The sequence below is a fragment of the Camellia sinensis genome, chromosome 13, assembly GCF_055761805.1.
Source record: "Camellia sinensis isolate YWXY chromosome 13, ASM5576180v1, whole genome shotgun sequence".
Taxonomy (NCBI): Eukaryota; Viridiplantae; Streptophyta; class Magnoliopsida; order Ericales; family Theaceae; genus Camellia; species Camellia sinensis.
The window spans coordinates 146,784,018-146,811,806 of record NC_138973.1 but is presented as its reverse complement, the minus strand read 5'-3'; the positions used below and the strand labels follow the sequence as shown (position 1 = coordinate 146,811,806).

At 35.9% G+C, this 27,789-nt stretch overlaps 2 protein-coding genes across 3 annotated transcripts; one reads left to right on the top strand and one right to left on the bottom strand.

The window, feature by feature from the left end:
- The first annotated feature begins 798 nt into the window (after positions 1 to 798).
- Positions 799 to 3,068, top strand: LOC114257903 (cell division control protein 2 homolog). Its single transcript, XM_028197727.2, has 8 exons — positions 799 to 807; positions 894 to 1,072; positions 1,171 to 1,285; positions 1,724 to 1,897; positions 2,011 to 2,174; positions 2,283 to 2,370; positions 2,462 to 2,515; positions 2,664 to 3,068. Exons 1-8 carry the CDS (start codon positions 799 to 801, stop codon positions 2,787 to 2,789), a joined length of 909 nt encoding a protein of 302 aa, XP_028053528.2. The 3' UTR covers positions 2,790 to 3,068.
- Positions 3,069 to 5,131: 2,063 nt separating this feature from the next.
- LOC114257843 (putative F-box/LRR-repeat protein At5g54820) lies at positions 5,132 to 27,789 on the bottom strand. Of its 2 annotated transcripts, XR_014349757.1 has the most exons (6): positions 27,570 to 27,761; positions 27,037 to 27,129; positions 19,217 to 20,152; positions 18,965 to 19,108; positions 8,417 to 8,601; positions 5,132 to 5,595 (listed from the first exon to the last, which is right to left on the bottom strand). XR_014349757.1 is itself a non-coding variant. In XM_028197647.2 (5 exons), the coding sequence occupies exons 2-5, from the start codon at positions 27,127 to 27,129 to the stop codon at positions 5,281 to 5,283; spliced, it is 1,488 nt and encodes a 495-aa protein (XP_028053448.2). In that variant the 5' UTR covers positions 27,570 to 27,789; the 3' UTR covers positions 5,132 to 5,280. The 2 variants fall into 2 exon arrangements, 1 of the variants encoding a protein (XP_028053448.2); XM_028197647.2 differs by lacking the exon at positions 8,417 to 8,601 and having other exon boundaries at positions 27,570 to 27,789.

The window sequence follows — 27,789 nt, the reverse complement described above, 5'->3', positions numbered from 1 at the left end:
CTAGGTCTGGTCACCGGTTCAACCGGCCGGTCCAGTCTGGTTTTTAAAACCTTGGAACCATATTAATGGACTTGGGTTGCCCTCGAAATTTATTTTAGTCAATTTATCTACTGTTAGGCACCTTTTTTCTTGGACTTATTTATACTAATTTTAAATATATATTACATGTTTTGTAAATATAAAATTGCAAAAACTGTAAAGCTTATGCTTCAAGACCTTGAGGTTCATGATTTGCCTCACCAAGGTTTGAATCTAGAATGCCTTGCCTAAGGCTTTCTTGTTTTAATCATTGATCCTTAGTAAGGATTCTTAATTTTATGTTGGGTCACAAAAGAGGCAAAGCCAGTCACCCTGCGCCCCTTCTCCATAAGTTTTCATATTTTGTTTCTCTTGCTCTCTAAAAATTTGTATCATTCAGGCTAAACATGTATTAAATGTTACTTTGGCTGACTCAAATACCAAAGAGTGCCCTAAGAAACTTAATATCAAATATATGCATTTCAACTGTGGGCTTTTCTAGGTGATGTTGAGCCTGTGATTGTATTTTGCTTGTTCTTTCTTTTGTAATTCTTCTTAATTGACTTATTATGATATATTGCATTGCTCTTCGAACACTCATTTTATCACCCCTCCCCCCCTTCCCTATCATCAGTTGGATAATTTGTGAATTATCATGAACAAAGTAAATTTTGTTTTTGACTATTTTGTAGACATGAATGTTTTCTTTCTTTCAAATATTTTCATCTTTTCTGATTGCTTTTCCTTTCTAGTTGTTAGATTTTTCTTGTGTTTCTGAAGATGGATAGGGTGCGTATAGTCATTTTGTTCTAGTTGTTTGACATTCTATGAATTTCTGTTGGACTTATTCTTGAGTTGGTTGTTGAACTTGGCAGTATGACATTTTTGACGAATCTCTGCCGGGAAGTCAAGCCATTGTTTTGATGGCCATTGACAGGTTGACCAACAATAAAATGGCATTGAAGAAGATCTTTTTGCCTGATGATGAGATACCTCGCAGTGCTATCCGTGAAGCTTCATTGCTGTTTGATTTACATCACCAAAATATCGTGAGGTAAGCATGACATTTTTTTAACACTCTATGACATAACCCCTTAATAGTAATCATATTAGTATGCACTGCTTAACAACCTTTGCTGTTTTGGGTGATAGGTTGGAGCGTGTTTTCGTCGAAGAAGGGTTTTTGTATATGGTTTTGGAGCACGTTGCTATGGATTTGAGGGTGCACATGTCTTGGCATGATGAAAAATATCCAGCTGTTATCAAAGTGAGAAAGATGCTATTTTTTATAAATTTGTAGTCTTGCTGACATATTTCTATAGTGTTCACTTATATGATTGCTGTGAAAAATTATGGTGCAATCTGAGGAAAAATTGTGTAAAAAATGAGGCCACGTTTCTCATGTCAAAATGATGCTGCAATCTGGGGGAAAATTATCCTTATAAAAGGTTGCATTTGAATAAGTTTTAAGATTTTTCCACTTGTCTGTTCTAATTTGTAAAATTCTCAACATTTTGTCCTAGTATTTGGTTATTTGAAAATTGAGTAAATGAAACAAGAAATTATCTTGTTGAAAGTTTAGTTCATCGATTTATAGAGTTCTGCTGCAATACCATGTCCTAAGTGATTTATATTCTTGTCGCTCTTTTTTATTTTTGTTTCCTTAACATGCATGCAACCACTAAATTGAAACTTTTGTTTGCAGAAATTTCTGAAGCAGATTCTTTGTGGCATAGCTTACTGCCACTCCAACGGAGTTCTGCACCGCGCTCTAAAGCCCGATAATCTCCTAATTGATACACGTTCAAATACGCTGAAGATTGCGGATTTTGGACGTGCTAGGGGATTTGTTTCCCCTGACCTGATGCTTACTCCTAAGGTGTAAACTTGTACTCAAATTGTATTTAAGTGCTGTTTACATGGGCAAAGTACACCTCTTCCATGAATAAACTGTTGCAAGTTGTATCATAATTCTGATTTTTGTCCTTCTAGCTGGCAACCCTTAATTACCGAGCACCAGAAATTTTAATGAGTTCCGAGCATTACTCTGCTGCTGTTGATATGTGGTCTGTGGGATGTATATTTGCTGAGATGGTAATGAAGGAGCCTTTGTTCAATGGCCTGTCTGAAATTGATGTTCTGCGAGAAATTTTCAGGTTTATAACTTCCATTAATGTGATTATGTAGCTTACAATTACCTTTTCAATTGGCTTTGTGTGTATTGTTTGGGACTGATTTGTTTTCTACGTGTTTTGGCAATTAAGTTTGTTGGGCACTCCCAATGTGGATAGCTGGCCAGGAGTAACTTCCCTACCTGGTTTTCCTCATGACATGATCCAGTCACCTCCTATGGTAAATTATTTTTAGAATTTGGTTGAATTAATTTTATATCGATGTATTCATGCACCTGGACATTTTATGAAACATGTTGCTTCCTCTGCAGGATCTTGGTGCTGTTTTGAAAGACCTTGAACCTGCTGGACTTGATCTACTTTCGGTACGTTGGAGAACTGAGTTTATTAGTTTATACAAATTTAATTGAATTAGTTTTTAAAAATTAATTACATTAAAAGTAATAAATGGATACAAATATTCTATTTGATATTTATGGTTTCATAATGCAATTAAATTTGAGTGTGTTTCAGGGACTTCTATCCTTGGACCCAGAGAGGAGGACTACAGCAGAAGCTGCCCTAGGGCATGAGTACTTGACGACAACTACGATTGATTTGGTGGATGCTTTTGGCGCACTCAACTTTGCACTTGGATAGAACTCTTTTGGATGAAACTGTTTGGATTGTTGGATGAAACTCTTTTGGATTAGCTAATGGACTTTATACTCAGGTTTTTTGCAAGTGAATGCAGCATGTAGTGGTGCTTTCTAGACCATTTTGTTTCTTATGACGGATTGCAGCATTAGTGTTATTAGCATTAGTAATGTTAGTAACAATTGTGGTGGTTGCAATTAGTTTTTCTCTATTTTGAAGATAGCATGCTCTGTTTTGTTAAATGAATGTATCAAAGCAAGGAGAATAACATGTCATGTTTGGAGCTACAACACATTTCTTTGACTATATACATTACTACTTTACTAGTTTTGGATGATGTCAGTGTATTTCTGTTAACATTGGAGTCTTGGGTTACTTTTTCTTGATGCTTGGAATTTAATCATGCAAGGTGGTACATTGGCAAAAATGAGAAGAAAAAAAGTTGAAGGCAAGAGCAAACAATTTAGGTGGACAAAATCAATGGGTGGAGTGAATGTTGTTCGAAGTTCTTGCAGATGAGGTGAAAAATGAAAAAAAAAAAAAAAGACTTAATTACACTTTTAGGATGAATTCATTCACTCGAGTGTCAAATGTCATATTAGAGAAATATGAAGTGCACTACTCAGCAGATCACGTCCAACATCATCTTAGAACAGTAAAAGTACATGAATTGTTATAGATCAACTTCGAGGTAGAAGCGGATTTGGATGGGATAACAACATGATGATGGTAATAGCGAGCCCAAAAACCTACTTAGAATATGTTCAGTGTGATTCTTAGATCACTATTATTTGAATCTATATTTTTTTTTTTCCTTTTTATATAACTCCTATTATTTGAAAACTTACACGTCCATCTCATACGAAGTATCCTAACAAGAAAATTAAGATGTACGGTGAGATGGCTATAGTGTTTGGCAAGGATCAAGCAAAGACGGAATTTTGCAAAATCAATTGTTCATATAGATTTGGACTCTAGACTGGAGTATGAAAGAATACATTTGAATGATGACATTAAAGACGTATATCAAAATACAAATACAAATAGGTTAAAAACAATTATGAATCCTCAATTGTTACTTCATGCCACTCAAGACAACATCACAAGTGAAGTTGTGACACTAATGATGAGTCAAATATCACAACAATTTTAGAAAAACGTTAGACAAGTAGTGAATGTAACTAGTAGGCATGATGAAATAACAAAGATAGAAAGTTTTGACGAGGTTTTTCTTTGCTTAGCTTTCCATTATTTAGTAAAACATGAAATGCTAGGTAAGGCATTATGGCCAAGAACAATAACTTTTGAAGTATTTGGTTTGAAATTTTTGAGAAAAAATGAGCTATATCAACTTAAGGGGGGTATGGAGTGAATACTTTGCTTTAGCTGTATCCATTTAGATTGGAGTATTTGTAGGATGTTGAGGCTTGGCGGTTCTCGTTGCTTCTAGTATGTTTTGTTCGAGCAATTTAAATTTCATTTTATAACTTCATCACTTATCATTGAAATATTATTACTCTAAAATCAGAGGAATGTTATTTTCAAAGTTCATGAAAATTGTGTAAATTATTTTATGCCAAAACAAACAGAGCCTTATTGAAAAAAATTATTGTTTGGCCATTTTATTTTTAAAAAATACCAAAAAATTATTCTCAACAAATTTTTTTGCACAAATATGAAAACAATAAACTTGTTCGGTTCTGATTTTCAAAAAATAATTTTCAAAAAATTCAACCCTTTTTATTTTTCTTATTTGAATGTTTTCAATTAATTTTTTTAATATTTTAAATTTTTTTTTTAATTTTTAGACACACCTAATATTAACACACTTAAAAAGTATAATATTTATAAAAAAAAAATTAAAAATGCACTAAATACCAAAAAATACAAATACAAAAATTCAATACATTTTTCATATTTCTATGTATTTATTAATTTTTTAAAATATTTTTTCACAAATATTTTACTATTTAGATATATCTAACTAAGATGCATCTAAAAAAAAATTTTGCTTAAAATTTAAAAAATATATACTAAAAACAAAAAACACGAAAAACAAAAAAATCAAATTTTAAAAAACTGAAACAAAACACATTAAATGAACTTTACTTTATTTTTTTATTTTTTGCAATTTTTCGTTGTTCGTGAAAACACTAAAAATGAATAAAAAAAATAAAAAGAATGAAATGTAAGTAGTACACCATGCTGCCTGGGTTGGATCCGCCCAGAGTTGTTCAAAATCCAATAATTTTTTTTTTTCCCCCTTAAAAGTGGAAATAAAATTAATCAAACTAGACTTGAGTTGAGTCTGCTCAACGTGCATCCCTAACTGTGAAATGACAATATTAGTAAAAACATTTTAACCAATAAATTACATCCACATATTCATGTCAACACTAATAAATAGTTACAAACTAAAATTTTAAAGAAAAACTATAAATTATGTTTTACAAAACATGGATTCTAGCTAAATAGTTTTTGTAGCATAAATATGTCATAAGAAAAGTAGTTCTGTATGTGAATTGACTTTTTCTTTTTGGAGCAAATCATTGGCACAGGCCTTCTTTTTCTGCCATTCAAACCATGGGCACCGGGAGCTCGTCCACTTTCCACCTCCATGGTACAATCTCTTTTGGGTGCTCAGAATCATTCGCTCGAGTGAGACGGCATTCTTAAGCAAATAAATAGCAAGCTCCATCTCATTCGATCTCCCCAAGAAACCGTGTACTTCAACCTCTTTCAGTTCACAATGTACATGTTTTGAGTACTGCTGCTCTATTCTTCGACCTCTGGATCTCCCAGTGTGTAACTGCCACCAACCAAAAATATATTTATATTCTTTTATGATTCACTTAACAAAACTTCATTATATCATACCAAGAGTCTAGAACAAAAACACATACCACAACCAAAAATGCAAAGCCATAAGAACACGCAAAAACTTCAAAATATATATATTTATATAGGCCTTACAATTTGCAAAATAAATCTCAACACAACTCCCCAATACGAACCCAAAAACCATCCACCATGAAAAACATTAACGAGGTGCAGGCGATGGAGCTGCAAAATCACATAACTGTCTAGCATTTTTGAAATCTTTGTTACAGCTCCCAGAGAAATCTTAACTGATGACATTTTCTCATAAACATTTTGAAAATCAGACACAAGCACGGAACAAAACTTTGTGTTCTTTCCATCAAGTGGTTGAAACGGCTCCTTTTCCAAGAAACCAACACAAAAAACTAGTGCAATACCGAAATTCCTGTGTTTCCATTGATAGGCAATGAAACAATGAGTCCTTTCACCACCTACTATGAATATCCAACAATAATTATCTCTATTTGCCGCATTTTGTTAATAGAAAGGCATTTAAAAACAAAGAAAATTCTTAAATTTATTAGGAAGTAGGAAAGGAGAGAGAGGAGAAGATAAACAAGCATGTTTAATCACTTAAAAATATTTCTTTGTTACAACTATGCAATCCTGAATTATGCCCCTTCTTATATATCCAGATTGTATAACAATTCTTGGATAGCATTTACTTCAGGATTGCATAGTTGTGGCCCTTATGTAAAGATACGCACAGACCTCGACAGGTTTTAGTTTGTGTTTCTAAATATTTCCATATGTTTCCAAATTCGTTTCTCATTTCATCTGTTGTTTCCAAAACAAGTCCATGCTAACCAAAACAACACACCAAAAACGAAATTTGATCATTGGCCAAAACATGTCCATGCTAACCAAAACAACACACCAAGAAAGTCGGAAAATGATTTTAAAATGAATGAAATCATACAAAGTGTAAAAATTGTAATGTTTCAACCCACTTGCCTTGATTAAATAAAAATTTAACTACTAGGCCAGTTAAAGCAAAATTTTGAGAAAGCCTTTCTTCTATAAAATGTGGGATGTTTCAACCCTCTTGCCTTAATTAAATAAAAATTTAACAACTAGGCCAGTTAAAGCAAAATTTTGAGAAAGCCGTTCTTCTATAAAATGTGGGGATGGATTTTTTGACCAGGACCAAGTGGGTTCAAGGTTGGATGATGCACCATGACCTCTGATAGAGATACCACGTGGCGAAACACGAACCACACAGGTCAGGGCAGTGGTCAAAGCCTAGTCAAAAAATGATACCTAGATGTGTAATCTTAGTGTGAGAAGGAACCAACTAATTGGATAAGGAAATGTTACCTTAAGAAGTAGAACCTAATCTACTTAAGAAGGTGTCCTTGCTAGGCAAGTGTATTCCTAGATGGAAAAGAAAATTTGTAAAAGTGGAATGACACTCCTATATAAAGGCTACACCCCCAAGTCGAGGTATGAGTTTCTAGTTAAGAGCATCAGAGCAATCTTGAGTATTTTGGTGTTCTTCAAGGAGTTGTTGACTTAAGCATCCAAGTGTCCTCTAGCCGACGAAAAGATCGAACAAGTGCTCACCCCAATTTTGCAGATGTAGAGCTTAGGAGTATTAGTTCACATCATCAACCATGTGGTCCAATTTTTACCCACAATTTGGCACCATTTGTGAGAAACGAGGACAAGATGTACCAAAGCTCAACACAAAGGCATAGGCGAAGAGGACACGAAGGACAATAGAATCGGTCACAACGTGGAACAAATTCACAAGTGAAGGCCAATGGGGCTAAGAATGGAAAGTAGCTATCACAGATGCAAGAAGTGCCGCACCATGACCGTGCCCTCAAGGTCCTCACTGGATAGGTGGTGAAGCTCGAGAAGATAAGTCTCCATGCTCAAGAAGAGCAAAGCTCATCCGAGCAATACTCACTAGAAGAATACCCAAGATTGCCATATCTAAGGTCAAGTTCACTGAAATCTATTGTAAAAAGAGAAAAGCTGCAGCACGAGAGCAATGAGAATAGAGTAACGACGATTACAGAAGTTGGAGCATATAGGCTCAATAATTTGGAAGGCAATTGTTTGTGTAAATTGTTGTCTTGGGGCAAGGCCCCAAAGTAATGGTATTCTCAGTCGAGATAGGTGAGAAGAAAAAGCCCAGTTCGGGAAAGAACACATGTTTGGGTGCACTTCCAGGGCTCAAGTGGTGTGAGGGCAGGTTGTTGTCAACTTGAATGTATTAAAGAAATGTCCCTTGCAAAGGCAAGAAGCTGATAAAAAGTCTAGCAGAGATTAGAAGGACCACAAACAAGGTTCGCTCAAGGTATTCATAATAGCTTTTAGAGTGAAGTACTCACATAAGCTAAGTGACTTGAGGTCTGGGACACAGCCGAGAACAATGCTCACAGTGGTGGGCATAAAGTAATCCAGCCGAGGTGATATGCTCTCACATTAGTGGACTAAGTTGAAGTTAGTTTATGAAAAAGGGGAAGGAAAAAAAAAACCACAGTGGTGTCCTCGTGGTTGATAGCAACCTCTGAGTCGCCACAATCTAATTAGAAAAGTATCTTGGATAGGGAATACTTGCTGGGCAAGTGTATTCCTAAATGGAAACGGAAACATTTAGAAGCAGGATGGCATTCCTATATAAAGGCTACACATCCAAGGATCAAGACATGAGGTTTTTGGTTATGATCATTAGAGCATTGTTGACCATTTTGGTTGAGCAACAGAGTGCCCTCTGGTCAACAACACAATCAGGCAGGTACCTCGAGTTGCAGGTGCAGAACTTAGGAGTACTCATTCACATTAGCAAGCTCGTTTCTCAAACCTCAAGAAGCAATTTTTCCTTCATCAACCATGTGATCTATTCTTTTACGCACTCATCAAGGATTCCCTCAACTTCATTCCAATTTCAATTTGGGACTTCAGGTCCGCTACTGTAGTCTTCTCCCTACAAGAACATGGTACATAGTATTTGCTCCAATTTACATGAACTTAACACATAAAACACAATCTCAAATCAGAGGTACATCACACCAACTAATTTATAATACTCAAATAGTTTGCATCTAAGGGAATATTCATGGTGTGACATATACCTGAGGGCAAAGGCGACTCAAACTTATTTGAGACCCCCAAGGCGAAAAATCTAATTGGGGCCCTACATAAATTTTTGTACAGTTTTTTTATTTTTTAATACCAGTTTTTATTTTCTAATACAATAATTTTTTATCTAAAAGTCATACCAATATCTCTAACCTTCATAATCAAAATAATTTTTAGAAGGAAGTCTTTTTGTCTTGAATGAGATGACGAAAAAAGTGTAAATGTAATGTGAGACTCTTTTTGAATCCAATGAAAGGTTTTGGTCAATATGCAATATGCAACCCCCATATTGTCTCCACTAAATATACGAACAAAATACAATGACGAAAGTAATTTTGTTGTTTAAATGCCAAAAGTGCCCTTGATATCATTGTAACCAAACAGACCCATCTCATAACTTCACACCACAATCAAACACCCAATACCCCCTCTGGCCCCACTGCCTCTTCCCTCTCCATTACTCTTCCCCTCTAAACTGCAACCACCCAACCTCGTAAACTCTTCTTTATTTTTTTCCTCTAAAATGCATTGAATCTTTCTCCTCTCTCTCAAATGCATTTTCCATCTCTCAAATTGTTCTCACAGATTCAACATCAAATTACTTATATATACATGTATATTGCTACTATATATATAAATATATTTACACTTACATTTGTATATAGATAGATTAGCACAGATGCAAGTTTCAATCACCGCAACCATTGCAATTCCCAGTTCCCACAACCTTCTCCGCGAAATCCTAACACCACCACCACCCCAAGGCTTACCTACTTACATTTGTATATAGATAGATTAGCACAGATGCAAGTTTCAATCACTGCAACCATTGCAATTCCCAGTTCCCACAACCTTCTCCGCGAAATCCTAACACCACCACCACCCCAAGGCTTACCTATCACTAAATCCGCATCACAGATGCCACTGTAAAAACAAATAAACCACCCATTCACCAAACCTCTCCACCGATCACTCATGCCTCAATAATAAAAGGCCTATCATGGTTTTAATAAATAGACCAATAATCCATAAGGAGAGATATAGAGCGAGGGAAAAGAGGGTTTGTATACGTACATGTGTGGTGGTCACAACGGTGAGAGGCTATAGCTCGCGGTGTATAAAATCCAATTCACACATCAACCGTGATGGTGGGGCTAGTTTTGGGCTTGCGGTGGTGGTGCACCACATCCAATTTTCGCCAACTATAGGAAATGGTAGTGGTGGGTTCTTGATAGCAGTGGGTTGTGATTTTGTGGCAAAATAACTTGATTATGGCAGTGTAAAGAGGTGTTAGGGTGCCCGCTGTGCTGGGTGTGGAGGGGAGGGGATAGACAAGAAGAGGAAGGGATTGGTAGAGAGACAGTGACTATGGTTGTCGATAGACAATGGTTGTGACGATGGACGGAGATGAAGAGGGGTTGCGTTGGAGGGGTGACTGCAACTGTGAGAGCAAGAAAAGAGAAAAGGAAACACAGAGACGAAGGAAGAAGAAGATGATGATGTTTGGATGTGTGGATGATGTTTGGATGTGTGGGTAGGATGTTTAAGTTAGAAGTGTTGGTTATAAGGATTAAAAAATAGGTTAACTAACAAGGGTAAATGTATAAAATCACAACCATTGTCAATAATTGTTTCTTGACAACTCTGACAAGGGAGGCAGTGTAATTTCAAAAACTACAAGAGAGGTCCATGTAATTGTTAGAAACCTTAAGGGAGGTTTGTGTAATTAACCCAAAAAAGAAATTAAAGTTGGCTTCAAAAACAAAATTTTCATGTAACAAACATTCTCTAGAATTTCTGTTAGATTCTAACCCATAGCTTATGGTAGAACTACAATCAATATTTTGTTTCTTACATTTATGCCCAATAAACAAGGAGTTGGTGAGTCCATTGGACCTAGATACATAACGGATGGTATAATAGTGGCCGACTCCATCCACCCAAGCCGCACTCGAATGTATGCCTAGTGGACAAGGAGTTGGATTGTTTATTGGCCTTACATGACTGTTTGGTGCTTTAGATAGATTTATCCTACAAACCTATCAGTTCTCATTCCTACCCTTTTCCCAAACCTACTTTCTTTGACAAAAACCAATAGAAAGTAAAACTCTCAAACAAGTGCCTGCTCTCAGCTTTTTTTTTTTTTGACTAGTTTCAATTTATTATCAGCATATCTCATTTCTTAATGTATTTTCTCACCTTTAGGCACAGGTGAGTAGATCCCATGTACATTTATTAACGTGGGTGCCATTGCATTGTGTCTAAGAGTGAGACAATAGGATAAGAAATGGGATTATGTACAGCATTACTCTTAAAAAACACCATAGCAATTGTAAAAGTGAATGCACACCTTAATTGCAGGAAACTCCTACTTGGGTGACGTTTCTTACTAAGACACACGATTCTGCGCTCCCAATTAAGAAACCTATAAGAACTCTCACCCATCAAGGAAAAAAATTGCTCCCATCTAAGATAGAACCTCTCAAGCATACAAATCTTAAAAAATAAAATAAAATAATAATAATAATAATAATAATAATAAAACTTATTCTAATACTTCCTATTTACATAATATTTATTTATACTTAACAAAGACAATTTATAGTAGACATCAATCTTCAATAATATTTCATATTTTAACAAATATAACAATAAACATAAGTACAAGAATATATTTATATATTTAATATATACACGCTCCCATAGGCGCTCCCAACCTTGGAAACTTCTATATACCCATGCTCCCACTCCTGTCCCCACCCCTGCTTCTTACAACTAAGATGCACACATATGCACAAATGCACACAAGGGAGGGAAGTGAATTGTTTGAACAGATACATAGATATGAAAAATTGAATGGCTAATAAAAACCTAAAAGGAACAAAATGGATTTCCAGAGTGAGGGCTAGCAAAAAAATCTAAAATAAGAACAAAAAAAATCTAAAATAAGAACGAAAAATTTGATATATTGATGAAAATGCCTACAAAATCAATTTTCCCCTTTCCTATTTGAAGTATAATCTTTGAATTCACTATGCAAAACACATATAGTACCACTGTGTTAAATCACCACCAGAGACAGATACGCAAGACCCCTAAGGTATTATTTGTCCTTGAACTCGGACTGCATTTAATTTGGAGGTCAAATTTCCATTTTTTTAAAAAATAATACATTGGTAATAAGGATATTTTCTATACTTGCATGATTGTACAGGTCATTTTAAACATGAAAGTGTTCTCAAACTCTCTTAATAAGATGTTCTTGCTGCTACCTATTAAACATGCGAGTTATTTTTGTGGTTTTTATGACAATATATCAGTCTTGATAATGAAAGAGTTCCCAGATGACCCAACTAAAATTATGGCAAAGACTAGGTATGTTATCTGAGAAGCATTAGCATGGACCCCCTATTCCCACTAAAAAAGAATAACAGCAAATAGTGTATCACCAAAATACGGTAAAGACACTCCTATAGTTAGTAGGGGTAATTTAGACCCCCTAAACTACGCTTGTTATGACCATAATTGTTATTTTTTCCTTATTCTAATGGATTTGTGTGTTGTGTAGGTTAATTGGGCTCTTTTGATGAAATGAGAAGAAATGGTAATATTAAAGGACCACAAGGTGAGGCCAAGCAAAGCAAGATGGAAAGAGCTCAATGTTGAGGTGAGCCCACGCTCAAGTTGTAATGTGCCTTGAGCCCAGGCACACAAGAAGCTGAGTACTATCCGAGTGAGCCCGAGCGCAAGTCGTGGTGAGCTCGGGCGCACATGAGTGAAGCTACTGTCCAAGTGAGCCTGAGTGTAGGTTGCGGTGAGCCTGTCGCACGACGCGTAGGAAGTCCAAAAAATATAATTCTCATGCTTGTTTTGAGCCCAATCCAACCCTAATTAAGAGGGAACTATAGAAGGATGACTTAGGGTTAAAAAAATGGAGTTCTTCACATATTGAAAGACGGCACAATAGGCAAGAGGGAGGCAACCCAAGGTTCCAAGGATGGAGTTCTCCACATCCATGGCGTTCTTCACCTTCTCCATGGGCAACTAATCTTCTTCCATAGGGTGTAGATGAAACCCTAGCCAAGTAACCTTATTTTGTGTGTTTGCTTTTTGTAAGAAATAATGTATAGAGAAAGAGAGAGAATAAATTGTATGTATTATTATTGATTGATATATTGATGTATTACAAGATTGATTGATATTGTGTTATGTATTACAACTCCTATATATAGAAGAGAAGGTGGTAGTAGGTGTAGTGTAGTGGAGGTGGTAGGTGAAGTGGGTGCTAGTGGAGATAGTGGAGGTGGTATAGAGAAAGAGAGAGAATAAATTGTATGTATTATTATTGATTGATATATTGATGTATTACAAGATTGATTGATATTGTGTTATGTATTACAACTCCTATATATAGAAGAGAAGGTGGTAGTAGGTGTAGTGTAGTGGAGGTGGTAGGTGAAGTGGGTGCTAGTGGAGATAGTGGAGGTGGTAGGTGAAGTGGGTGCTAGTGGAGATGGTAGGTGGAGGAGTAAATTGGTAAATTCTAACAGCCCCCCGCAAACTCAAGGAGGATAGAAACTAACCAACTTGAGTTTGAAGAGAGGAACAAAACAAGAAAATACATAAAAAGAAAAAAGGATAGGAGACACTGTATGGTCGTGTCAGACCGTTGGTGAAGACACTGTATGGGGGTGTCAGACCGATGTAGAAGACAGTTTATGGGGTCATGTCGGACCGTTGTAGAAGACAGTTTATGGGGTCATGTCGGACCGTTGTAGAAGACAGTTTATGGGGTCATGTCGGACCGTTTGTAGAAGACAGTTTATGGGGTCATGTCGGACCGTTGTAGAAGACAGTTTTATGGGGTCTTGCTGGACCCTTGTAGAAACTAACCGGAATCAATGTCGGGACAGTTTACAGAGTCTTGTCGGACCCTTGTAGAAACTAACCGGAATCTATGTCGGGACAGTTTACAGAGTCTTGTCGGACCCATAAAGGAGCTAACCGGAATCAATGTCGGGACAGTTTACAGAGTCTTATCGGACCCTTGAAAAGTTGCACCCTCAAAAGGTGTGCCCAATTTTGTCAAAAGGCGTGCCATCAAAAGGCGTGTCCACTTTGTCAAAAGATGTGCCATGAAAAGGCGTGCCAGTTTGTCGGGCGGCAAGAGGCGCGCGATACGCGTGGCTGCCTCGGCTATTTATCCAAGACGAAGGCTGAGGCTGAGGCATACCATTCTGAAACCTCTGAAACCAACCCTTCGCTGAAAAAAACTCTGCCTCTGCGGAGAGAGAAACTGTGGAACACTTTGTTGCCATTCTGTCACCAACCCTTCCGAAACACTTAGCAACCCAAAAACATGGCCTCTTCTTCCCGTCCAGCTACCCAGAACCTGCTCACGCTCTTTCCAGAACTGAACGAGCCCACAAGAGAAATAACTGGTGCGGTGGCCAGTGAACCGCAACCAAGTGCCCCGGAGTTTGCTCCGTTGAATTTTCCGATGCGGTCGGTGGAGCAAAAAATGGCGGTGCTGTCAGATGTGGAGGCCAATCAGTATACTCTGAAGGCATGTGTGGAAAGCATGACGGCGGTCACAAATTTGTCGAACCGGCTGCAGAGTAGGACAAATGAGGTGCAGCATGTAAACTCCCAGCTGGCTCTGCTCCAACGCATGTATAAGGATGCGCGAGCAGAGATAAGCGTGCTAAGGGCAGAAAACAAGGAGCTGAAGCGGAAGGCCACCGTGATGTTCCGATTTGGAGGGCCGCCATATGCGGCAGTGGAGGAGTATGGGGGAGTGATCATGCCCAGTGGAGTGGGAAACACGGAGGTAACACCGGCAAGGGCCGCCCAAGACGGTGGCAAGAAGAAAAGACCGGCAGAATAGGCGAGAAGAAAAATCCCACTGTTCCGATTTGTGTTGGTTGTGTTTTGTTTTGTTTTGTGTTTTTTTATTTTTATTTTTTTTATTTTTTTTATTTTTTTATGGTGTAAAATGCTGATCGGGGTTGATCCCTGGCATGAAGAAATGACAAGTTTGTAAAATGTTGTTGTTGTTGTTTTTTTTTTTTTTTTTTTTTTTTTTTTTTTTTTGGGAGTGTTTTGTTGAAAAAATAAAAATAAAATGAAAGAAAACAAGGGAGAAAGAAAATAGATAAAAAATATTTATAGATGGATTATATGAAAAATATCAGTGCGATTGTTTCAAAATAAAGTGGGGTATTTAAAAAAGAGGAAAAGTGACTTGGAAAAAATAAATAAAAATAAGTGATTTTTGAAATCAAATGGAGGAGAGAGAGGGACAAACCCATGTGATAAAGTGGAGAGAGAGTCGGTGAGTGGGGTGCAAAAGGTGAAGGAGAAATGATGGATTGAAAATGGTTTGGGTCAAAAGTGGACACTGTTAGTGGGGAACATGAGTGCATTGATTATTTGATATAATAATAATAATAATAAAAATAAAAAGTTAGAACAGTTGGAGAGAATGAGTGGAGTATGGTAAGGGTTTCATCCAAAGCCAAAATTCCTGCAGCGAATCACTTCGCAAATCCTAGCATGAGCTTTTTCTCTTTCCAGGCTTATTCATGAATTTCCTGGTGATTTCAAGAGCCTCTGGTGGCATTGTGGCAGAGAACACCCCAACCTGGATTTTGGGTGGCAGCAACTGAGAACACCCCAACCTGGATTTTGGGTGGCAGCAACTGGAAAATATCATAGATCTGATTTTTAAAAACCTTGTGACAGCATTTCATCAGCTTCATCCAAGACAAACATTTTGATGTAAACAGGGCGAAGTGATTGTCTCCGCAACATGTCAAACACACGACCAGGAGTACCAACAACAACATGAACCCCACTGGAGAGAATGCGCTGATCTTCGCGCACACTAGTCCCTCCAACACAAGCATGAACCTTCACACTTTGCTGGGCAAGTTCAAGAGTGGGTGGAAGAACCAAAGCTTGGCACTCAACCAAGCTATAATCTAGCTGCTGCAGAATTCCAGAGCAGAATGTTGCAGTGTTTCCAGTTCCAGACTGTCTCGTCATATGAGGTGAAGAATTCTTCTCCATCAGCCTCACACATGACTACAGTTGCACAAATCTTTGTTGATTTTATCAGCGGAATAGGTTGAGGTCCGGCGGGCGGCTAAGGTGAGGTTGCCGCCCGCCGGGGAAGCGAAAATACTAGGTTTTAAACCAGCTCTGATACCATGTAAGAAATAATGTATAGAGAAAGAGAGAGAATAAATTGTATGTATTATTATTGATTGATATATTGATGTATTACAAGATTGATTGATATTGTGTTATGTATTACAACTCCTATATATAGAAGAGAAGGTGGTAGTAGGTGTAGTGTAGTGGAGGTGGTAGGTGAAGTGGGTGCTAGTGGAGATAGTGGAGGTGGTAGGTGAAGTGGGTGCTAGTGGAGATGGTAGGTGGAGGAGTAAATTGGTAAATTCTAACACTTTTTTTGGGATTGATTATTAATACAATGATTGTATAATTTTGAGACAATTTTCTACTCAATTGAATTTATTCTTCCAATCTTGTTTGATATATTTAATTTCTGTGATTTTAAATACATAGTTAATACAATAGTAATCTTTGTGCATGTATTTAAGAGTTGAGATAATTCATGCCTAGAGAAGACGAGACGTGCTACACCCTAGTTTAGTGTAGACGTTTCTTGCCAATCTAAGATGAGTTATACCTGATTCTTAAATTCATACCGTTACGGCTGGCAGCCACGACAGGTCACTGTTGTATTAAGCAATCAATTCCCGAAATTGATAAAATGATTATCGTTGTGAAGCTAGAGGTGGATTCAAACCCCCGAGTCTTCTTATATTGAATCACCCATTTAACTTTTATTTTTAATTAGTTTTCATCTATCACTTCATAAAACCTCATTCTCTCGAATTAATTTAAAAAGAGATTTCCAAGATTTAAAACAACTCAGCCTTTTGTCCCTGAGGATCAACATTCGAAATCGAACCGTTATTCTATTTGTATTGGGGTTTAAGCTCGGTTCAATATTTTATTATTTATTTTTGGTGTGCAAAACGATCCATCAGAAATCTATCTCCCAGTTGCTTCCACTTGTATCCAGATTTTTTTTCTCTAAAAGTGGGTAATGGAGAGAGTTTCAGATTCAGGGAGGATGTTTGGGTGGGTAATTCCTCTTTTGATGGGACATTTCCACATTTATTTCGTGTGGCTCGTCCTCATAATGCTTCCATCGCTTCTTTAGTTTGCTCTAGTTTGGCATCGATTTCGTGGAATTTCAATTTCATAAGAAATCTTAATGATCGAGAAATTGTTGAGTTGGCATCATTATTGTCCTTACCTCATGAAGTCTCATTGTCTCCAAATGTGTCTGATAAGGGTTTGGTCAATTCACTCTGGTGACTTTTTAAGCAAATCTTTCTTTGACAAAATCAGTGATAAACCTAAGGTTCCTCCTCACAAAAGAATCTAGAAAGCAGCAGTGCCTCTTAAAGTGAGGATTTTTATGTAGTCTTTGGCTCATGGTAGAATCATGACTAATGATACCTTTCAAAAAAAGAGGCTTAATCGCTATCTTTGTCCTCAATGGTGTATCATGTGTAGGCAAAGTGGGGAATTCTTTGAGCATTTGTTCTTGCACTGTCACATGGCCTTTGATCTTTGGCACCAACTCTTTTGTTTGGTTGATACTTTGGGTTGAGCCATGCACTTGTGTTCAATTGATTTTAACTGATTTTTGTGGATTTCAAAGTAAAAAAAGAGCAAAAGTATCGTGATTTTATGGCATTGTCAATCTTTTGGGTCATTTGGTTGGAAAGGAACACAAGGATCTTTGAGGACAAGTTTGAAGACACGGAGTCATTGTGGGATAGAGTGTGTTACTCGGCTTCATTATGGGCCCTCCATTTCACTAGTGTTTAAAGGGATTCCACGTTTATTGATATCAAGGGATTGCACACCTATTTGTGATGTATAGTCTGTTTATCTTTGGTTAAGCTTCTTATTGTGTATATTCATTTTGAGAGGACTCCTTGTCCTCATTATGTACTTATTAATCTATAAAATTTTCCTTTTGTTGTTGATCCAAAAAACAAAGAATGAGAGAACAAAGAGATGGAAAGACGAGGCTAGGATTTCAATAATGAAACAATATAAAAAACTCCAACAATTTTAATGTAAAAATATTTTTGATAAACTCAACACAACTAACTCCAAAATATCACAAATAATATTTTTTTAATGTTTGACTAACCAAAATCACCAAAACTAAAATAGCTAATTTGATTGTTAATTTTAAATTTTGGGGATTTACTCACTATTTTATTTTAGCTAAAAAATAAAAATAGCTAGATTGATGGAGATGCTCTCAATTATGTTGAACAGAAGCATGCCAATGCTTTTAAATCTGTGTTTTGCCTAAGAGAAATAATAAACAAAGAAATTATGGAACCCTCAACAAATTACCAAATTCAACTAATGGCAGCATAATGATCAACAAAACCAAAATAACTATGTCAACAAGAACAGTATGTAGATAAACCAACCAACCACCACCCTAATCAATAAAACTAATGCTCCATTTGTTTGGTCGGAAAATTGTTTTCTGCGTTTTCTAGTGTTTGGTACAATGAAAAACAAAAGTCAACAAACACTTTTTCCGTGATCAACAGAAAACAAGCCTATATGAGAGGAAGATGATTTCCACTTTTAAAAGGAGGAAAACGTTTTCCGGACTTAAGTATTACCAATGCAACCACACTACCACCACCACCCTCCCCTCAACACCAACACCACCACTACCTCCACCCCACCACCACCACTCCACCTCCGCCTCCACTATCACCACCCCACAACCACTAATGCAATCATTAGTACATTAGTTTCAAGAACCCAACCAAACATAGGGAGACATTTTTTCTAAAAATGTTTTCGTAGAAAATTTTTCCATTGAAAAATGTTTTTTGTTTAAAACAAACGGAGCACAAGTTACAGTAAAAAAACAAGTAAATATGTTGCATTTTACTAGGATAAATGAACCAATAAGGAAATGAACAGTATATAAAAGGTAACATGATTTATAGGAAATTGCTAAAAAAAATGTGAAACTAGCATTGCAATTGTAGGAATTTTTGCATTCAATTCACTACACCATAACAATATCAAATTTTATCCTCATAAGAATGATTCTGGTGACTCACCGACAAATGGAGCTTCTGCAGAAGAGGAGAAGCATTTAAGAGCGAAGTAAGAGAGAGAAGGTTAAAGTCTGATGATACCATAACAAACAACTCCAATTGTTTGAGAGAGTTGAATCTAGTTATCCTTGCAGGTATTGGGAGGACCTGAAGAGAAAAGCAGAAAAAAGTTTTACATAGAAAAATATCCCATCTTCATACACAAAATGAAAAAGTACACAATAAAGAGTAATAATTCTCTCTTTTTTTCCTCACCTCATCTGTTGTCAAAACTAGTGATAGGGTTTGAAGCCGAGGAAGATCATTTGCAATTCCATTGAACATATATTGTGTGCCCCTCTCATATGCAACCATGAACCTGATATGCACTTTTTCCAGCCGAGGAACGTCAAGAAAAGAGAAGTTTTTCACTTTACCAATATATTCAAATGTGGTAAGACCAATAGAAGAAATCTCAAACTTCTCTACTCCATAGCATTCATGCACAATCAAAATCTTCAAATGGAGGGATGGACCATGAATGCATAAAGTTTCAGGTAGAATACTGTTCTTTAGCCTCAACCATTCAAGGTTTAAACAACTAGAAAGGATACTGTTAGCACAACTTTGATTTAGAGGCACGTGTTCTAAATCAAGGGATTTTAGGGAGTTGAGCCTGCTTACGAGATTAGGGGTTGGCCCTAGGTTGCATGATTTTAGGCACAAATACTTTAATTGAGATGAATCACCTTGAGGAAGAAGCTGACAGGGAAAATCATATAAGTTATTACTTTGACTTTCAGGACTAGCGGAAAAGTCAAGATCAAGCTTTTCAGTTTTCATTATAATTGCAAATCTAATCCACCTATCAACATAACCAGTGTACTCGTTACCAAGACAAAAACAGATCCTGAGAGAGTCTAGCTTTTGACCATTGTATAGCTCCAAAAATTGATCAACTCCACTTACAAACTTACTCTTATCCTCCCATGAGATATCTGAATCTCCATTTGAGTACCTTGCTTTGTAGTTGATTCCGAGCACGGTATGAAGATCAAAATCAAGATTCAACATGAATGGACAGATATATCTCCATCTTCTAGACAGTATCCTTGCCTTGACAGAATCTCTAATACTCAAAAACGAGAGAATGCAAGAGAGAATGTCATCTGGCATTTCAGTAAGACGATCAATGGGTTTGAGGTCATTGCCCTAACATATTTCAACCAAAGAACATGTATATTAGCAAATAATAAATTACTTTAATGGGCACAAGTATTTTCACAATTTCTAACCACCATACAAAAGCCAAAGTGGCATAGATTGGTCTTTTTCCCAGAAGAATTATTAAGGGATTACAGTCCTAGGCGAAAGCTGAGACAAAAGTAGCATTAGCAGTGTTAGCATATCTACACTTATATTCATGCATGGTCATCTTATAACGTATAGCATCTCTATACAGTATAGTCATTAAAGCGTTTACTTTCCAACAATGGTGAAATATACTGTTATCTATTGTTGTATTAGGCAAGTTTCATTGCCAAGGAATGAAAGATCATTAACCACCTCCCTTTGGATCTCTTTGCAACATCAATATAAACATTTTAACACTTATCTACGTCGTTGTTGACGGTTTCAACTTTCAACCAATATGCAGTGCAAGCTCTAACAAAAACTGCTTGATTTGCGAAACTAATTGGCATTGTAGTGTAAATCATATGTGTTTTTCTCATGAAGCATTGACAATACACACTGTTGGGGTTGTAGTTTGACCTAGTAATGCTCTTCCATGAGACAGATAGGGAATGTATTGTAAATTGGTCTCATTAACTTGTTCAAATTGTCTGACCATTTACAGACAGAGATAAACTATTTGTTATTATTTTAATGGAAATAGAATAAAGTCGAAGATAGTATTTCTCATATAAAATTTCTAACTCTCAACGGTAATTTGGTTGGATCATTTTCAATATCAAGACTTCAATATATTGTCCAAAAATTAGGACATAATAACTTGCATTTTCTCCTATAATAAGGCAGCAGTTAACACTTATCCCGTATAGAAATCTGCAAAGTAGGGTCATGCTTATACTATGGGGGCAGTTACGGACCAATCCTATGAACCGGACTTATTTACCAATAAAGCCTGCTCAAACTTTCAACGATTAAAAATAAATCAAAACTGACAAACAAAAACCAAGACCAAAATGTCCCAATCATTTATCACTTTTATAAATTTTTCACTATCATTACCAGTACCAAATGATTATTCCACAAACGTAAAATATAAAATATACATCTATAAAGTCTAAAAAAATTCTCATTATCAAAACGAAAGGCAAACACATAAATTTTTTTACTAAAGACCTATGAGTCTAGTCCAGTCCAAAAGATCCGATGGTAGGACCACGAACGGAGACAGGATTTTACACTGAGGGGGGGCAACCAGTGCCGTCTCCATAAATTTTTATTCAATGCAGCGTTCAACAGTAATTTTTTTCGACTTAACCGGCCTTGGTAGTTTGAAATTTTCATCACCCACATCCAAATCAGACTGACCAGTGAGTTGAATTCTTTAAGCGATTTGAATTTGGCGGATTAGGCAGGTTGAGTGTGATTAAATCTGGAATCCAAAATCTGGACTTTTTTTTTCTTTTTGACATTATTAAAATCCTCAACGCCGACCAAGGAAAAGAAAATTAAAAAACAAAAGCTTCATATACATCCTCAGAATGCAAGCAACTTTCAATAATCATAATTGTAAACAAAATACAAACAACAAAAATAGAAATATAAAAATTATCAAAAAAACATATTAGTTAAAAAATAAATGAACATCGTATACATCAATACAAGAAAAAATTGAAACAAAAAACAGAGTCTATATAGAGAAGAAAAGAAAAAGCAAATCTTTATTTTTAATTGGAAAAAAAACACAAAAGTGGGGGGTTTTCTGTAAATGAGGTCCAAAGGGTGCTTGAAAGCAAGGGTTGCAGACTTGCAAAAGTGTGGGCATGTGGGGAGGCAACACTGGAGTGACCGGTTGATGTAGCGGACGCCAGTGGTTGGATGAGTCTGAGGGGGTGAACAACATTAGAGAGACATCGAGATCTGCATGACAGAAGCTTCGTTCGAGTGCGTGTGTGAGAGATATAAATTATCACCAATTTCCCTATTTCATACCCAAATTATTAATTTAGTCTACTTTTTTTTATTTATGTTCATGCGATTTCATTGGAGACGATTCTACAACTTATTAATCGTTGAACCCTAATTAATGGGCAACGAGGTATTGTTTTTATTTGAAACAACTTAAATTATACAACCAAACACTCATTAAATTGGTTGAGGTGTCGTTTGTTCAAAATAATAAGAAAAATAAGTATTTTGTTAAATGATTTAAGTTGTTTAAAATTTGATATAAAATTTGAAGAAATTATAAATAAATAAAACCCAAGGTTTGCCCTTAGGGAAATATCAAACCCTGAGATTTTTAATTCTTCAATTCCAACCGTAAGTTTTTGCAATAAATTCAATTTGAACCATCCGTCCATATCTATTTAAAACCATTAACAAAAAAAATTATTTTGAAACACGTAGCATTATATTATTCACTCTTCCAACTTTAAGTCAATTACAATTTCACCTAAACGACACATAATCACAACCATCTTTACCAATCATCATAACCATCTTTACCAATCATCATAACCTTCCATCACAACCTTATTATACATCCCACTATACTTGATTATCCTCTTCCACTCCTTCTCCTTGCCCATACCCTATCGTGATCCAACCCTTCCTGTTCAACTTCACATTCCGCCATAGCCATCGCCAGTCTCCCTTTGCCTTTGCCTTTGCCCGCAACCATCTATCACTATCCCCCAATTCACTACCTCCTTCCACTCCTCCCACTGCCAGTGCCCCTACCTCAATTGCCATTGTTTTTGCTATATCTTCCTCTCATTCATCTTTAATCACCACCACTTCCCTCCCTTTCCATCAACGACAACCACATCCTTCATTCCCTTCCACTGGCGACTACCACTTCTTTTTTTTCCCAATGGCGACACCACCTCCTCTTACTTTCCACCTACGAACGCCACGCACTTCCCTTTTTCCACCAACAATTACCACTTCTTCCTTTTCCACAACAACCGCCACTTGCTTTTTCTTCTCCACCAATGACTACCACCACCGTCTCCCCTTCTCCGTTCGTTCCCATCACTCATTCTCATCGATCACTATTATTATACTTCTTGATCTACATTCCCCATGCCTATTGATCCCCATTCCCTCTTTCCCTTTTCATATACAACCAGTGCCTCCCTCGCCAAATTCATACCCATATTAAAGATGTGAGACAAATGCAGAATTTAGACTACAAATTTTAAAGATTTTCATATGTCAATCCCCATAAATGCCTGCAATTTTGCTGCTTGATTTTGTTTAGATCTCGATCGAGAACGGTAGATGATGAATGTAGTGTTGGGGAAGGAGAAAGAATAAATTGGGTTGTTGTCAAAGAACAATAGAAGGAAGAGTGAGAGTGGTGGATCAAGGCAATGGTGGTTGCATCTAAGGGAAGAAAAGCATTGTTGAATGTTGAGGGTGGGTGAGAGAGAGGAAAGAGTGGATGTGGAAAGAAACAATGAAAGTAAATGACTAAAAGACCATTTTCTATTTATTTTACTTAACGAAGATGGACTGATGTATGAAATTGGGATCAAATAAAAAACTCAAGGTTGAAATTGAAAAAAATAAAACCTCGGGGTTTGCTCTGTTACTAGAGTCAAACCTTGGGGTTTTTTTTTGTAATTTTCCCAGCATTTATTTTTTTTCAATTAAATTAAACTTCAACGATTAATGATTTGTAGAATCATCTCCAATTGGACTACATGAACAAAAATTAAAAACTTTTGGACTAAATAGACAAAATTAATAGTTTAGGGATGAAATGGAATAAATGGTGATAGTTTGGGGAATAAAAGTGAAATTAACGCACTCTATTACTATATAACATTATCCCACATCGTGAAGGCAACGAAGCATTAGTTATCCCACCTTCTATAAATAATGGTGATTTATCATTTTGGCACAATTAGGTTCACATCACCATTATCCTATCAATTATCCTATTATCTCGTTGATCTAGATGAATATCAAGTTTTTGATTTTGTGATTTCTTATTGTTTGAATAAATTGTGATTTGGTGTTATTAAACTTTAATAATTATAATTTTTAATATTTTTGAGTTTTTTCAATTTGTAGAATTTTCTAATTTTAGAATTTTTAGATTTGAGTTCTGATGTTGCATAAAATAACTTTGCCAAACTTGTAGTTTAAAACCAATTTTTTGGCAATAATATTGGCATTGGAAGGATTTTTGTGAGGTCTATTCATTTTTTAGCTTTGCCAAGCCTTTTGGCTTGACCATTGAAATTGTGTGCTTGACATCAACTATAGAAGACAGAAGAAAATTATGTTTAAATGAATAACCTAAATAATAAGTCTATGTGTATTTATAATAAAAAGAAATCTTAAAATCTAACCTAATTAGAAAAATAATTATATTATTATTAAATTAAAAATAATAATAAATACACTCTCTGTTGCATTTTGTTTGTCCTTTTTTGGAAATTGTGCCTTTATTCAGATCAAGAAAAAAGGGCATTTTTGTGAATATATATATATTTTGCACAATCAAAAGAACAGTTTTTTCTTGATTCGAAAAAAGACAATTCTAAAAAAAGAACAAACAAAATAAGAGAGGGAACACTTATTAAGAAGTTTAGTTTTGTGCTGCTAAACAGCCTGCAGGGGCTGGAACAAGGTTTCTAAGTGCGGTAGAAAAAGGTTTGTAATCTCAATGGATGGGTGTATTGGTTGGACAAGGAAGTGAGAAAATTATTAGAAACATGGGTCATCCACATATTGTAATCTTAAAAGTATTTACTACTATAGTACTAGCAGACATGTAATTATTTTCTCAATTTCTTGTCCAACTAATACGTGGATGACCCATCCATTGAGATTACAAACCTTTTTCTATGCTCTGTTTTCAATTTCATCGCATGTGTAGGCGAGGGACAGAGAAGTGTGCGCGCCTTTCACAATTGTGTTCAACTTGATCATGTAGGGAATTTTTATTTTTTATTTTTATTTATTTTATTTTTGGTCAATGGACTGGGCAGTTGCTTGCTAGGCCCAGTAGGGGTCAAAGGGACAAGTTTTTGGGTGCTTATGCTTTTCCGTTGGTGGCCCATTATTTTTTGTGAATGATACATGACAGTGGGGCTTCTGGGCTTCTACTTTGTGATGGTATTTTTGGGCCCAAATAAAGCTAGGAACATTATCTATCTATTCTCTATTCCATATTTTAAAGATAACAGGATAATTAATGTAGATGAAACCGGGTATCGGTAACTGCCTCGAGCAGCTGTTTCACATAAATAGTGTGTCAAATACTTCTAATTATATATATATATATATATATTCAAAGCAATGAGATACCATTTAGATTTTTGCTGAGATGAATGGGCTGAGTTGTAGCAATCGGAACAGTTGATTGAGGTTTTCAATTGTAAGGATCAAGCCAATTCAAATTTTAATTTAATATAATCAAGGCCTAGATAATTTTATTTATGCATAATTATAATGCTAATTGTTTAATTTTTCTACACGAATTAGTTTATCGGTTTGCAAGAATGGTCTTCCATTTCAATTTGAGATTTGAGAGATACGCCCGGTAGATAATTTCTTTTATGTTAAAATATTGAGTTTAATTATTTTGTCAATATTTTGGAGATTAAAATAATTATTTACGCATTTGGGCTCCTAAAACTGTAGTATTTATACATAATGGAGATATTTTTCGAAAGGCATAGCAACCACTGTTATGCAACCGTTTGGGCCCAATTTGGGACCTATTTTGATGATCCGAACCGTTCAATTTTTAGAGTACATCATGTGGAATATATCTATAAAAAATCAAGTTGATCAGACATCATTAACCCTTTTATGGAATGACATTTGTATTCAATTTTACACTTTAATTCACATTTACCATTTATTTTTTTAGATACGAATGTAATTTGATGAAAGGACTATCGATGTCCAATCAACTTGATTTCTTTTACAGGCATATTATACTAAGGGGTTGTTTGGGATAATCTAAATAAGTGCACTTTTTTACTTTTTATGAAATATGGGTTGGATTTGAGTTGGGTTGGATTTGAAGTGATGTGTTAGAGAGGTGATGTGACTTAAATAAGTTGATGTGATTTTTTGACTTTTTTAAAACTTGCCAAACCAGCCCTAAATGTATCCTAAAAATTGAATGATTCGGGTCATCAAAATTGGCCCAAAGGGAGGTGGTTCATTCCTTGGCAATGAAACTTGCCTAATACAACAACAGATAACAAGATATTTCACCATTGTTAGAAAGTAAACGCTTTAATGGCTATACTAAATAGAGATACTATACGTTATAAGATGACCATACATGAATATAAGTATAGATATGCTAACTCTGCTAATGCTACTTTTGTCTCGGTTATCTCCTAGGAACATAATCCCTCAATAATTCTGCTGGGAAAAAGACCAATCTATGCCACTTTGGCTTCTGTTTGGTCCGGATTGGGTAAAACTAGGACCAATCCGTTATCTACAATTCTTGAGAAATTAGAACCAATCCAATCCGTTTAAATCATGGAACCAATCCGTTTAAACATAGCTTGGATCGATTTAGGACCACGAGTTCACATAATTAAATAACAAAATGGTCCACATAATTAAATAACAAAAAAATATATAGAACATTTAAAGGAAACAAAAGCAAACAGCATCATGTGTGAACTGATCAACAAAAACACAACATATAAAATAACAAAAACCCATTAAAACAGTATCACCAATTCTCCAAAATGCATCTTATGTAACAAAATTCCAAGCAAACAAACAGCGACAGTAGTAGACAACAACAAACAAATTCAGCAGTAGTAGACATTTCCCTTTCCACAAATTCTAAGCAAACAAACAGAGATAAACTGGTTTTTTTTTTGGGGGGGGGGGTGGGGGGGGCGACCATATACCTTTGAACCAGAAGGAGTTTCAGGCTGAGAGTCATACTCTGGCTCAGACTGAGAGAGGTCGATGACACCATTTGTCTCTCCAGTACTTGACATCTATCAAACAAGAAAAAAAAACACATCAAAACAAAATAGGATTAATATTATTAGAGAACAGAAATCATACCAGAAATCAAACAAAAAAATATGCACTGTTTCTCTCCATACCACGGAAATCATACCAGAAATCAAAGAAAAAAAAATTATCCACACCACAGAAACCAAAGAAAAAAATAAAAACAGAAATCATATAATATACACACACCCATTTAAGATACACTGTTCTCTCCTTGTATACAGAAATCACTGTTTCAGAAAAAAATAAAAACAGAAAAATATATATATATATATATATATATATACACACACCCATTTAAGATAAAAACAGAAAAAAAATAAATAAATAAAAACTCTTACACACCCACAGCCATTTCAGAAACAGAAAAACAGTGTCACCGAGAGAGAGAGAGAGAGAGAGAGAGAGAGAAGAAGCTCACCGATCTGATCTGAGACGGATGAGAGTGTGAGAGGCAGTACCGAGAGAGATAACTCAGTCTGAGATGAGAAAGAGAAGAGAGAGCGAGCACCGAGAGAGATGAGAGTGTTAGAGACAGAGTGGCGTGAATGAATTAGGGTTAGACTTTAGCTTTTATGGGAAACAATAAATCATATTACGTGGGAGGGTACATAGCATAAATGTAAAGAAAAATTAGTGAG